Source organism: Schistocerca cancellata, chromosome 3 (genome assembly GCF_023864275.1).
Source record: "Schistocerca cancellata isolate TAMUIC-IGC-003103 chromosome 3, iqSchCanc2.1, whole genome shotgun sequence".
Classification (NCBI taxonomy): Eukaryota; Metazoa; Arthropoda; class Insecta; order Orthoptera; family Acrididae; genus Schistocerca; species Schistocerca cancellata.
In genome coordinates this window covers 88,209,279-88,224,712 of record NC_064628.1, presented here as the reverse complement: position 1 = coordinate 88,224,712, position 15,434 = coordinate 88,209,279, and the positions used below count along the sequence as shown (strand labels likewise).

Sequence of the window (15,434 nt, the reverse complement as noted above, 5' to 3'; positions counted from 1 at the left end):
GAGCATCTGCTGGCGGCTAGACTGTATACATTGCCTTGCCTCGTCTATTTACTGATAATCTCGTGGGTGAAATGAAATGATCGTATTGCACTGTTGGCCGGGAGGCCGCCGTATTACAAGTTATTTTTAGTGTTCTCCACTTCAGCGACTTGGGAGTCAATGATGATGAAAGACACACAACACCCAGTCATCTCGAGGCAGAGAAAATACCTGACCCCACCGGGAATCGAACCCGGGACGTCGTGCGCGTGAAGCGAGAACGCTACTGCAAGACCACGAGCCGCGGACACCTCGAAGGTAAGGCAGACGAATGTATGGTGGTCGAACTATGTCGGGGCCGCCCCGCATACGTCACTGAAGTAATACGTGGTCCATATTTTTCGAACGCAACACTCGGAATTTCAACATTAACTATGATACGCAACACATCTGTTGGAGTATCCCCGTAACGATCTCACGCTTACTACACGATCTCGTGACGAAACACGCCGTTCTTCGCCGGATCTTCTCTGTCTCTTTGTAATCTCCCTCTTACTAATCGGCCTATTCTGCTTGCCATATAAAATATGACCGTGGATCGCGTGTATGCCTGATGGATTTTTATTAATTGGATAAGAAGTAATACCGGTAAGTAGGAGGAAAGTGTGCACCCGACCATTCTGATGGAAAAGACTACTAAAATTAAAAGTAATTAAACGGAACAGAGCTATAATTTGGAAAAATGAAAGTTATTTTGTGCATTCACTCATGAACAACACTGGACGGAACAGGAGTACCACTGATCATGAATCCAAAAGTTACCCTAATGAACGAAAAGGAAACAATAAATGGTCGGCAACCCACTAGGGAAATATACATCCAAAATCCTGTATAAGATGATGGCAAAGAAAAACATGTACTGTATTATTAAACACTCACAGGGCAACCGAAGGTTGTCACGTTTTTCGACACTAATTTTAAATGAGTATGTAATGATAAAGAAAACTGAGAAGTCACTCTTACGTTATGTTTGGCATAAAATTTTGAAAAAGGCAATGGAGTAATAATTTGAAAATATGCAATTAAACTGTATGTTACTATTGAACTTCATTACGTGAACAATGACTTTCAGTGAGCTCAACATAACGTCATCAAAGAAATTTAGAAAAAAAGCAAGCACTTTTTAATTTGCCGTTACTTATTTTGCAAATCGGATTTCATATTATTGTCTGAACAACTGAGCCTTTTTTACTGACTTGAACAGAATTGAACACTAGAATACGTACCAAACCAAACAGCCAAGTGCTCCAAGCTATATGTAAAATAAGTAAAACTTCCGCACTCTTAATTTGTGCATTTCTTTAGATTTTGATTTTTTCCAGTGATTGATTCTCAAACTTGAAAAATGAAACTGCTTTACTTTAGTAATATACTGAAACCTCTGTTGTACAACAGTTAATTAAAAGTAGACTGAGGCAAAAATTCTTAAAAGTGAAATTATTCACTAATAAACTGGCTGTAACTATTCAATTAGTTTCTTATGACACTCAGCATATAAGGAAAGAAAAGGAACACGGACCCTACTTGGTAACAATGTCTGAGGACAATGAGGACACAATCGCTCTGAGTTTAACTGATTATTATTTAAATAAATTACATCAATCAAATCACATTCAGTTGTGCTGCTGGGTTACCCATTAACACTTTCTACCAATGAACAGTCTTACTTCAGTGCTATGCATACGACGAAACGGAGCCGACGACGAAAAGTGTGTCGCTGGAACTGCTGCTGTCGTTGAAGACGGTAGCATATTGTGGAGCTACGGCTAATTCTAGTAACGGGCAATCGTAATTAATACAGCCTCTTCCACCCGTCCACTGTCCGTACTCCTGCTACTAGACATATGGCTGGTGTGCGTACATGATGCCGCCGAAAACGGTACTCCTACTACGAGAGAGTTAACGCCATACTTCCGCACCCTACAAGCGCTGGAACCCGTCTCTCTCTCTGCGTGCTCCGAGCAACAACTCCCTACCCAAAGATCTTATAACGCACAAGCACTGCTATTATCGTTGCTAGTCGATGCAAATAACAATGTCTTTGGCTTTTTCCCAGAGCTTATAAGTTTCACAGTCAGACACAGATAAATACAATGAAATGTCAACAGACTTCTACCTAAATTTACACATACAGTGAAGCAATGTCCTTAATTATTAAAAGAAACCATTTAAATTACAAATATTAACATTCAAATCAGAAAAAAATTATATATCGGTAGCAGATGCCGTGCATCCTGCATTTTCGGTGTTACATCTTCTGTGTAAGGGTCTCACACTGATAGACAAGACTCAACAACCTGCTGATCACGTTTCCTGAAAACACTTCTTTAGTGAACCCTAGAATATTGCTCAAGTTTGTGGGATCCGTGCCAAATAGGACTAAAGAGATACTGAACATTTACAAAGAAAAGACAGCTCGAATGGTTATAGGTTTGTTTGATACAGGGGAGGGCGTCACGGAGATGGTGAAAGAACTGAGTTGGCAACCGTTTCAAGATCCGTGCAAACGACGCCGTGGAAGCCTAATTACAAAGTTTCAAGAATCAACTTTACCTGACGAATCTATAAATATACCAACCGCCTATGTATCACTCCTATAGGGATCGTGAGTACGAGATTAATTATAGCGAGCCCAGAGGCGTTTAAACTAACATTCTTCTGTGCTCAACACGTAACTAGAATGGGAAGAACAGCTAACGATTGTTACATTGGGAAATATCTTCTACCATGCACTTCGAAGTGATTTGCGGAGTATGGATGTAGATATAGATGTGGATGAGCAGTGGATCGACCAGCGCAGGTTACTGGAACATGTTTGGGTGCATATATAGGACTTCTACAGTTCATGGTCGACGCGAAATGTTGTACCTCACTCGACTCCATCCAAATGAGATAGAACTCACCTTTCAGGGTTCATATAATAATTTATTATGTTAAGATCACCTAATTAGTACAAACATCCATATTACCAGTTTCAGCATATTATTGACAGCTTCAGATGTGATAATTAATCCACAAACAGTTTGGTCATGATTTGTGGATTAATATCACATCTGAACATGGCAATAATATGCGGAAACCCCGAATTTGAATGTTCGCACAAATTAGGTGACTTTGGCGTAGCAGACCATGTTGTTGTTATAGTCATCAGTCCGAAAACTGGTTTGCTGCAGCTGTGCGTGCTAACCTATCCTGTGCAAACGTCTTCATCTCCGAATAACTAGTGCAGCCTAAAGCCATTTAAACCAGCTAACTGTATTTTTTCATTAGTTTTTCTCTGCGTTTTTTACCTCTGCATTTTCAGCCAATACTAAACTGACTGTTCCTCAATGCTTCAGGATGTGTTCTATCAACTGAGCCCTACTTGAAGTCTATTTGTGCCGCAAATATCTTCCCTCTCCAGTCCGATTTAGTATTTGATCACTAGTTACGCAATCTACCCATCTATTCTTCATCATTCTTCTGCAGCAACACATTTCAAAAGATTCTACTCTTTATTGACTGAACTGTTTACCATCCACATTTCAGTTCAGTATAAAGCTATGAACCATGCATGGACCTTGCCGTTGGTGGGGAGGCTTGCGTGCCTCAATGATACATATAGCCGTACCGTAGGTGCAACCACAACGGAGGGGTATCTGTCGAGAGGCCAGACAAACGTGTAGCTCCTCAAGAGGGGCAGCAGCCTTTTCAGTAGTTGCAGGGCAACAGTCTGGATGATTGACTGATCTGGCCTTGTAACGCTAACCAAAACGGCCTTGCTCTTGTGGTACTGTGAACGGCTGAAAGCAAGGAGAAACTACAACCATAATTTTTCCCGAGGGCATGCAGCTTTACTGTATGATTAAATGATGATGGCATCGTCTTGGGTAAAATATTCCGGAGGTAAAATAGTCCCCCATTCGGATCTCCGGGCGGGGACCACCCAAGAAGACGTCGTTATCAGGAGAAAGAAAACTGGCGTTCTACGGATTGGAGTGTGGAATGTCAGATCCCTTAATCGGGCAGGTAGGTTAGAAAATTTAAAAAGGGAAATGGATAGGTAAAGTTAGATATAGTGGTAATTAGTGAAGGTCGGTGGCAGGAGGAACAAGACTTTTGGTCAGGTGAATACAGGGTTATAAATACAAAATCAAATAGGGGTAATGCAGGAGTAGGTTTAATAATGAATAAAAAGTAGGAGTGCGGGTAAGCTACTACAAACAGCATAGTGAACGCATTATTGTGGCCAAGATAGACACGAAGCCCACGCCTACTACAGTAGTACAAGTTTATATGCCAACTAGCTCTGCAGATGATGAAGAAATTGATGAAATGTAAGATGAGATAAAAGAAATTATTCAGGTAGTGAAGGGAGAAGAAAATTTAATAGTCATGGGTGACTGGAATTCAACAGTAGGAAAAGGAAGAGAAGGAAACGTGTAGGTTGTGATATTATTGGATTTCAGACATTTTGCATATGAGAAAAGGACAGTCATCGAGCTGTAGTTTGTAATGGTACTAAGCATGACAACGCGAGAGTAAAGAAACGAAATCTGTTTATAACGTGCGCCTATACCAAGACGCGCGGCCAGCGTTTAAAAGGTACTTTTAAACACTATGACTCGCTGGGCGCAGATATTTAAAATCATTGCCGCAGCGCTTGATAGCAAGAAGCTGCGAAACAGAAGAAAGAACAATTTATCATTTGTTAGGAAAATTCTAGAGTCTTTATAGTTAGTTGTACTTCTGGTCTCCGATATGTTAACATGTACTTCATTACCCTTGATGTTTGGTCGCCGACTTGTTAAGACGTGTTGTGTAGCACCGCTACAAGTTATATTTCATTTAGTGTGAAAAACCACGTTGTCACCAAGAAAAGAAAAACGCTTTTGTAAACCTTGGGACGATAAAAAATACTTACGCGCACGCCAGGACATTTAATTTTTAAAAAATATCACACATACAAAAGCAGCGATTGTTGGACTGCTCCATGTATGAGAAAAACATAAAAATGTAAGTTTTGTATTCATTGTAAATTTGTTAATGTTTATAGTTTAACGCCTTTGTTCTTTGAGAATATATTGATGCTTCACTGTACAGAAAATCTATGCTTATTCTTTTATTTAAATTAACCACAAATAATGCTTATGTTTAAATGAACTTTGTTACAGGCTCGCTCTTTATCGCGGTGTCTCGACGGTATTTGGGAGACCATTAATGTGTTCAATTTCCGATCTGACAACTTTTTTACAAAATTACACTGATTTGCATTTATTTCCAATTTTTTTATTATTCAAATAGGCCCCTTAGGTAATTTCATTGAAGAGTCTGATTGCGTGAAAGCAATCCGGGTTAAGAGGTCATCTGAGAAACTATTTTCGCGCCATCAATCTGTACGTCTCCTGAACACAATCGAGAACCGACGCATCGGCGATCATTCATTAATTTTTCTCTCTTTCCAAGTCGTACCAAAAAACGGCCAAGGAGAACTGCCGTGAGTACGCAATCTAGTGTTAAAGGTTGCATTCTTTATCTTGTCGGCAAACATTGCCATAAATTATCATCATCAATGTTATATTTGGTTAAATGTGAAAAGCAAAAAAAAAAAAAAAAAAAAACCTTTTAACGCTAGAAGGTGAAAATGGATTAGGGCTAAGAAATGAAAGAGGAAGCCACCTGGTTGATTTTTGAACAGAGCATAACTTAATCATAGCTAACAGTTGGTTTAAGATGCATGAGAGAAGGTTGTATACATGAAAGAACCCTGAAGATACTAGAAGGTTTCCGACAGATTATATAATGGTAAGACAGAGATTTAGGAACCAGGTTCTAAATTGTAAGATATTTCCAGGGGCAGATGTGGACTCTGACCACAATCTATTGGTTATGAGCTGTAGATTAAAACTGAAGAAACTGCAAAAAGGTGGGAATTTAAGGAGATGGGACCTGGATAAACTCACTAAACCAGAGATTGTACAGAGTTTCAGGGAGAGCGTAAGGGAACAATTGACAGGAATGGGGGAAAGAAATACAGTAGAAGAAGAATGGGTAGCTTTGAGGGATGAAATAGTGAAGGCAGCAGAGGATCAAGTAGCTAAAAAGACGAGGGCTAGTAGAAATCCTTGGGTAACAGAAGGCTTACTGAATTTAAGTGATGAAAGGAGAAAATAGAAAAATGCAGCAAATGAAGCAGGCAAAAAGGAATACAAACGTCTCAAAAATGTGATCGACAGGAAGTGCAAAATGGCTAAGCAGGGATGGCTAGAGGACAAATGTAAGGATGTAGAGGCTTATCTCACTAGGGGTAAGATAGATACTGCCTACAGGAAAATTAAAGAGACCTTTGGAGAAAAGAGAACCACTTACATGAATATCAAGAGCTCAGATGGAAACGCAGTTCTAAGCAAAGAGGGGAAAGCAGAAAGGTGGAAGGAGTATATAGAGGGTCTATACAAGGGCGATGTACTTGAGGACAATATTATGGAAATGGAAGAGTATGTAGATGAAGATCAAATGGGAGATATGATACTGCGTGAAGAGTTTGACAGAGCACTGAAAGACCTAAGTCGAAACAAGGCCCCGGGAACAGACAACATTCCATTAGAACTACTGACGGCCTTGGGAGAGGTCCATTCCTGACTAAACTCTTCCATCTGGTGAGCAAGATGTATGAGCCAGGCGACATTCCCTCAGATCTCAAGAAGAATATAATAATTCCAATCCCAAAGAAAGCAGGTGTCGACAGATGTGAAAATTACCGAACTATCAGTTTAATAAGTCACAGCTGCAAAATACTAACGCGAAATCTTTACAGACGAATGGAAAAACTCGTAGAATCCGACCTCGTGGATGATCAGTTTGGATTCCGTAGAAATGTTGGAACACGTGAGGCAGTACTGACCTTACGACTTATCTTAGAAGAAAGATTAAGGAAAGGCAAAACTACGTTTCTAGCATTTGTAGACTTAGAGAAAGCTTTTGACAATGTTGACTGGAATACTCTCTTTCAGATTCTGAAGGTGGCAGGGGTAAAATACGGGGAGCGAAAGGCTATTTACAATTTGTACTGAAACCAGATGGCAGTTATAAGAGTCGAGGGACATGAAAGGGAAGCAGTTGTTGGGAAGGGAGTAAGACAGGGTTGTAGCCTCTCCCCGATGTTATTCAATCTGTATATTTAACAAGCAGTAAAGGAAACAAAAGAAAAATTCGGAGTAGGTATTAAAATCCATGGAGAAGAAATAAAAACTTTGAGGTTCCCCGATGACATTGTAATACTGCAAGAGACAGCAAAGTACTTGGAAGAGCAGTTGAACGGAAAGGATAGCGTCTTGAAAGGAGGATATAAGATGAACATCAACAAAAGCAAAACGAGGATAATGGAATGTAGTCGAATTAAGTCGGGTGATGCTGAGGGAATAGATTAGGAAATGAGACACTTAAAGTAATAAAGGAGTTTTGCTATTTGGGGAGCAAAATAACTGATGATGGTCGAAGTAGAGAGGATATAAAATGTAGACTGGCAATGGCAAGGAAAGCGTTTCTGAAGAAGAGAAATTTGTTAACATCGAGTATTGATTTAAGTGTCAGGTTCAAAATGGCTCTGAGCACTATGGGACATAACATCTGAGGTCATCAGTCCCCTATAACTTAGAACTACTTAAACCTAACTAACCTAAGGAATCACACACATCCATGCCCGAGGCAGGATTCGAACCTGCGATCGTAGCCGTTGTGGGGTTCCGGACCGAAGCGCCTAGAACCGCACGGCCACCGCGGCCGGCTAAGCGTCAGGAAGTCGTTTCTGAAAGTATTTGTGTGGAGTGTAGCCATGTATGGAAGTGAAACATGGACGATAAATAGTTTAGACAAGAAGAGAATAGAAGCCTTTGAAATGTTGTGCTACAGAAGAATGCTGAAGATTAGATGGGTAGATCACGTAACTAATGAGGAGGTGTTGAGTAGAATTGGGGAGAAGAGGAGTTTGTGGGACAACTTGACTAGAAGAAGGGATCGGTTGGTAGGACATGTTATGAGGCATCAAGGAATCACCAATTTAGTACTGGAGGGCAGCGTGGAGGGTAAAAATCGTGGAGGGAGACCAAGAGATGAATACACTAAGGAGATTCAGAAGGATGTAGGCTGCAGTAGGTACTGGAACATGAAGTAGCTTGCACAAGATAGAGTAGCATGGAGAGCTGCATCAAACCAGTCTCAGGAGTGAAGACCACAACAACAACAACAACAACATAAAGCTTTAATCCAGAAAAATGCCTTCAGTAAATACTTTCTAACAAATTCATTTTGCTGTTCAGGTGGCTGTTTCGAGAACTAGAAAGTGTAATAGTTTCATTCATCTGTGTAGTCAACGCCTCGCCGCGGCGGTGACACTGGTTCCCGTCAGATCACCGAAGCGCTGTCGGGCTCGGTTAACACTTGGATGGGTCACCGTCCGGGTTTGCACTCAGCCCTTGCGAGGCCAATTTAGGAGCTACTTGACTGATAAAGAAGCAATGACACTGGTCACGAAAACTGACAACTGCTGGGAGAGCAATGTGCTGACCACATGGCTCTCTGTATCCTCATCCAGTGATGCGTAAGGGCTAAGGATGACACAGCGACCACTTGGTACCACTGGGCCGTCAGGACCTTTTTGGACGGTATTTGTTTGTATTTTTCTATATATTGCTTGAGCTTAATAAACATTTCGTCAACAATAAAAAGCAGTTTTAGAATTATTTCGTTTCCATTGTCGAAACTTATGGAAGGTAGTGTACCTTCTAAGATACACCTTACCTGTTATATTTCTCTGGAACACAAACTGATCTTCCCCGAGAATGGCTTGTAAGCGTATTGTCATAACGCTTGTTTAGTTATGGAGTAGACTTGGCCACTGTTTCTATGTTTCGATACAGTGTATCGATACGTGGAACTGTTTCAGTGTTTCGGAACGGCTGTGGTTCACTGTTTCGAAACAGTGCTGTTTCATTCCGCCCCTGTCTCGGATAACCGGACCAGATTCGATCTCGAGCCAGACACAGAAACTGTATCGTTGTTTCGAAATAAGGCTGTTTCAGTCCACCTGTGCTGAGAACAGACTAACTGTATCGAAACAGTGATGTTTCATTCCGCTCTGTGTCGGACGAGATTCGTGCTCGGCACAGGTACTGAAACACAACATACCACTTCATGAAACACTTTCAAGAGCCTCGAAATCTTTTTGACAATCAATAGCATGAAGCTTAAGATATCCGAAAATAAAGCTTCGTTTCTGGCGGACTGTCCTATTCCGCAATGGCGTAACATCCGCTTTATAAACACTAACCAAACAATAAAACAACGCATATTATTCACATTCAGAATAATAAATATGTGAAAATCATTCAGTTAAATTACACTTTTTTTATAACATACGCTTCTCTGTTCATGGACAGTAATCATATTAAGAAACGCAAGTAAGCCCACAACATTTTGAATAAAAAAAAGGCGTAGAGTGACAGTTATTAGACATATACATAAATTTAATCTAGGTATAATTGCAAGCAATCTGACGTATCACTGATAGTGTAATGGTGTACGGGAAGGGCTGGGAAGGATGGTGAATTTATAGTAACGGTTCGAAACACCTTGCAAGACAAAAATTTTTTCTGTTATATTTTGTTATTTATTCGAATTATTTGGCGTTATTTGTGAGTCTATAGTTACTGTGCCTATTATTCACAATGATTCCCTCTGTGTGCATGGAAATTAGCAGGATGGATATATTACCCATACTAACGGAATGTGGGAATCCCAGTAGCATATCCGTTGTTTCTGCAGTTTGCTCCCATCTCCAGTTCCGTTTGTGGTGGCTCTTCTGTCTTCAGCTATGGCTGTCCTCAGCCAATTGAAAAGTATGAAAGTCACACGACACGAAAGCAGCGCATTTGCTGCAGGAAATACGAAACTGCCAAGACGCCTAAGTGATAGTTTCATACTTTCTGCGATATGATTAGCGCTCTCGCACCTCATTTGTGTTTATATGGACATACTTATACAGTAGACATTCAAGATGATAAAATGTGTAGGTTTATTAGATTACAAAATACAAACTGTTTCACTGTTTCGAAACAGCGTATCGAAACATTACATTGTACTGTTTCATTTGTTTCGAAACAGTTACGTGTTTCAGTTTGCCCATCTCTATTGTGGAGTATCTTTGCGGGCAACCGCGTCTGTAGTGAGTCGAGCGCGGGACACGGTACTGTTATGTTTTGTGTGTGTAGCTCTGCATGTGAGAGGCTTTTTTAGTATTCAAGTTGAGGTGTTACTGCAAGTGCTGTTACAGTAAAGTGATGAAATATGGAAGTGATTCAGAGGAAAGTGTGTCAAGAAGTAATGAAAAAATGAGCAGTGCCGTCTATAACATATTTATGTATCCTCTCGTTGCGTCTCGAACAGCATCGATCATCCGCGCCGTGTTCGGTCTCCCAGAATGAACTGATGTGATTCCGTAGAAATTAGTTACGATAAAAGAGTGCAGTCAAGTGCCAGTGATTTGTACCAAGCGTGAGAACATGCGTTCAGTCATCGCGTTTCCACATTATCAACAATCAGCCGCGCCGCGCTCGTACGAGTGAGAACTGAGAACTGAAAAACTAACTTTACGAACAGTGTGAAAATAACATTACTAGTGTCAAGGAGGACTGGTACCAAACATTTGTGTAGGCGTGACGAGCTTAAGAACTTTCGTGCGATCAATCGGCTGCCGCATCATCAACAATCACCCTCGTCGTGTCGGTTACGCGTACGCTCGTCCGAACGATATTTTGGACTGTTAATCATCAAGATTGTTTATTGGGATAAACATCTACAATTTAGAATGTAAACAGTGCAACCTGCGATTTTCCTTTATCGTCTCAGAATATACTTGTTCATACCAGACGTCGAACAGTGTTGTGTTTTAACGTCGAGTGGTTCCCCTTATTCGCTTGCATATTTCGATAAATAATTTTCAGGAAAGCCAACAGCCAGCAGCAGTGTGGAGCAGAACAGAACGACCGCCGCGGGATTACCAAGTACGTGGTGTGGACAGGGCTCACGGTCAAGAAAAGCAACAGTCCGAAACAACAAACAGTTTAAAAGGACCCGACCCGTTCGTACTCCCGGCCGTATTACAAGGCGACGTGTATTCAGGACTTACAATTTTCGGATAAGAAGTGCCGTATAATTAATTTGGAGTGTGAACTGTTTCTCTATAACAGTTAATTTGGATTGTTGAGTGACGTCACGCTAGCTGTGGGCTGTGTACGTCAAAGAACTTGTGACACAGTGTATGTCCTCGTCCGATCAGTGACAGTGCAAAGAGTAAACATACTCCACTTTGGTGCGCTTTGACGACGCTAGCGGCACCTATGTGCGAAAGGGAACAGTTATTTGGCAGCCATTACGGAAGACGACGCTAGTGGCACTGTCGGCCCCTGCTTAAATAGTAATCTAAATTTTTAACAACAGTTAATACAATTGCAGAACTATACATAGCTTATATTTGCTTTTCTTTCTTCTTTTCTTTTACTTGATCTTGTATGTTATGTGCGCTCCTGAGCACGAATTACAGCGTTGAATGTGTACGGCGTTGTAGTTTGGTTGTGGATATTGCCAACCATTCTATGCTACGAGTGTTACTGTGATTTGTTTATTTTTTGCTTGGGTGACTTTACAGTGGTTCAATATGGCAAGTAATGTTCTTGGTGCAACTGCAGTAGACAGGGATGTGAGAGCAGTCTCTTTAGGTGAAAGTAATCAGGTGGAGACAGAAACAGAAGCAAGTAGTGGGGAAATGTCGAAGGATTCCGGTATAGGTGACAGTAGTTTATTAACAGAGATGGGAAGTCCTAATGCAGTGTCGTCACCAATCATGGAGACGCTCAAACGAGATGATTGTATACTTAGGCCTGACCTGTCTATCGTTGACATGCTCAAAACATTATTGAATAGTAACAAACAAATAGAGGAAGACATTAAGCGGCAGAAGGAGGATATTAAGCAAACTTTCGAGCAAAATAATAAACAAGTAGAGCAAGATAACAAACAATTAAGGGAAGATATTATGCGTCAGAAGGAGGATATTAGGCAATGGTGGAGCAGATGAACGAACTACTCAGTAAAAACATCGACGAGACTAATGAGGCTCTGAGGAAGCTGGTTGAGTCAAGTCATCAAAGAATAGATGAGCTTACTGTTCGGTTTGAGGAGAACGTTGCAGATAATACTAAACGTTTTGAAAAGGTAGAATCGGAAGTCAAAGAAGTGAAGGGAGAACTTACTAAAAAGGTTGAGGTTTACGATGAGCATTTGGAACAACTGGATGAGGAAGTGAAACACTGTGAAGACAGGATATCAGCTGTTGCGCTAAACCAGGATGGGTACGCACGGCGAGTAGAAGAGGTGTACAGTGAGGAAGTCAGTTTAAAGGTACCTCCACCCCCATTTGTACTCCCGGGCGTGTTACAGGCTTCTACCTGTAAATAATTTGGGTCAGTATTTTAAGCCCTTACTTTTGAAACTGATGGGGTTTTAAAATGACCTGTGAGACTTCAGCAGCGTACGCCGGCATGGCGGCGAAGATGAGTCCGACGCCGAGGCCGGACACGAAGCGCACGACGCAGAGCCACGTGGGCTGGAACTCGCAGAAGAGGAGAGCCAGCCAGCTGGCTGCGATGGGCAGCTCGGCCAGCAGCACCGTGTTGCGCCGGCCCACGCGGTCGGAGAGCCAGCCGCCCAGCCAGGGCCCCACGGCGGCGCCCAGCGACGCCAGGGAGCCCACCCACGCCGCCTCCGAGGCCGTCAGCTGCGGCAGCTTCGGCAGCGCCGGAGACGTCCACGTCAGCACTATGCCCGCCGTCGTCATCGCCAGGTCTCCTGCCAATGAGAACCGCAGGTGAGGGCAGCTTTTAGAAGCAGATAGCACAAAAAAAGCAAGAAGGTTGATGAGATGAAAGCTTTATCCGCACTGAGGGTCCTCGCAGAGTTAGTCGATCCACACCCACGTTTATGAAAAGTTGCAACTCGTGACCACATGCAGAGTGTTGCATGAAGAAAATTAGCGTGGGGGCACAACCAAACAGCCTATATTAAATGAGGAATCATCACTAAAGATGTACCACATCCTGTTGTTCTTTTTATACTGGGTGGTTCAGGAGGAATGTCACATAACTCGTGAGATGATTCTACAGATGAAAATAAACCGAACAAGTCCCATGAAGATGCGTCCGATTTTCGATCATTATGGAGCCGGAGCAGACCACAGATATCCATGAATGAATGTGATGACAAGTGTGAATATTACTTATTGAAATGATGTGTAAGTGCTGTTGTGGAGAGAATAACGGTGGGACAGATGACAGATACATCTTGCAAGAGGTGTTCAATAAGACGGCCATCCATGTCAATGCACCTGTGAACACGTTTCAGCGTGTCTTGTGTAGCACACGAAACATCATTTTGGTGGGCTTTAATGCGGGCAACAGCGTCGGTGATGGGAGCGACACGCTCTTTATGAGTGCCCACTTTCATAGTGTACACATCTCCCTTTCATCTGCCCCATAAACGGGAGTTTAATGGTGTTAGGTAGGGTGATCTGGCAGTCCATCTAATGAGTCCATCATGGCTAACAATGGTTCAAATGGCTCTGAGCACTATAGGACTTAACATCTGAGGTCATCAGTCCCCTATAACTTAGAACTACTTAAACCTAACTAACCTAAGGACATCACACACATCCATGCCCGAGGCAGGATTCGAACCTGCGACAGTTGCAGTCGCGCGGTTCCAGACTGTAGCGCCTAGAACGCTCGGCCACCACGGCCGGCGCTTGCTGAGATGAAAGCTTTATCTGCCTTCAGGCTCCTCGCAGAGGTGGTCGATCCACACCCACGTTTATCAAAAGCTGCAACTCGTGACCACATGCAGAGTATTGCAAAAGAGAATTAGCATGGGGGACAAGCAGACAGCCTTTACTAAATGAGAAATCATCACTAAAGATGTACCACACCTTGTTGTTCTTTTTATACTGGGTGATTTAGGACGAATGTCACATAACTTGTGAGGTGATTCTACAGATGAAAATAAACCGAAAAAGTCCCATGAAGATGTGTCCGATTTTCGATCATTATGGAACCGGAGCAGGTTAAAGACCACAGACATCCATGAATGAATGTGATGACAATATATACAAATGACCTAGTAGATAGTGTCGGAAGTTCCATGCGGCTTTTCGCGGATGATGCTGTAGTATACAGAGAAGTTGCAGCATTACAAAATTGCAGCGAAATGCAGGAAGACCTGCAGCGGATAGGCACTTGGTGCAGGGAGTGGCAACTGACCCTTAACATAGACAAATGTAATGTATTGCGAATATATGGAAAGAAGGATCCTTTATTGTATGATTATATGATAGCGGAACAAACACTGGTAGCAGTTACTTCTGTAAAATATCTGGAAGTATGCGTACGGAACGATTTGGAATGGAATGATCATATAAAATCAATTGTTGCTAAGGCGGGTGCCAGGTTGAGATTCAGTGGGAGAGTCCTTTGGAAATTTAGTCCATCAACAAAGGAAGTGGCTTACAAAACACTCGTTTGACTTATACTTGAGTATTGCTCATCAGTGTAGGATCCTTACCGGGTTGGGTTGACAGAGGGGTAGAGAAGATCCAAAGAAGAGCGGCGCGTTTCCTCACAGGGTTATTTGCTAAGCGTGATAGCGTTACGGAGATGTTTAGCAAACTCAAGTGGCAGACTCTGCAAGAGAGGCGCTCTGCATCGCGGTGTAGCTTGCTGTCTAGGTTTCGAGAGGGTGCGTTTATGGATGAGGTATCGAATATATTGTTTCCCCCTACTAATACCTCCCGAGGAGATCACGAATGTAAAATTAGAGAGATTCGAGTGCGCACAGAGGCTTTCTGACAGTCGTTCTTCCCGCGAACCATACGCGACTCGAACAGGAAAGGGAGGTAATGACAGTGGCACGCAAAGTGCCCTCCGACACACACCGTTGGGTGGCTTGTGGAGTATAAATGTAGATGTAGATGTAGTGTGAATATTACTTACTGAAATGCTGTGTAAGTGCTCTGGTGGACAGAATAATGGTGGGATAGATGACAGAGCCATCCTGCAAGAGGTGTTCAATAAGGCGGCCATCCACCTGAATGCATTTGTCAACATGTTGCAGCGTGTGATGTGTTGCACATCAAACGTCATTTCTGTGGGTTTTAATGCTGCCAACAGCGTCGGTGATGCGAGCGACAAACTCTTTATGTGTGTCCACCTTCATAGTGTACACATGCCCCTGCCCCATAAACGGGAGTTTTATGGGGTTGGGTAGGGTGAGGTGGCAGCCCAACTAATGAGTCCATCATGGCCAATCCATCA

At 42.3% G+C, this 15,434-nt stretch overlaps 1 protein-coding gene across 1 annotated transcript in view; it reads right to left on the bottom strand.

Moving 5' to 3' along the window:
- Positions 1 to 12,910, bottom strand: part of LOC126176134 (facilitated trehalose transporter Tret1-like) — a 65,777-nt gene extending 52,867 nt beyond the window's left edge. The window contains exon 1 of the mRNA XM_049923272.1: positions 12,587 to 12,910. Coding sequence (XP_049779229.1) covers positions 12,587 to 12,910 — 324 coding nt within the window. The remainder of the gene's footprint in view (positions 1 to 12,586) is intronic.
- Positions 12,911 to 15,434: the final 2,524 nt, after the last annotated feature.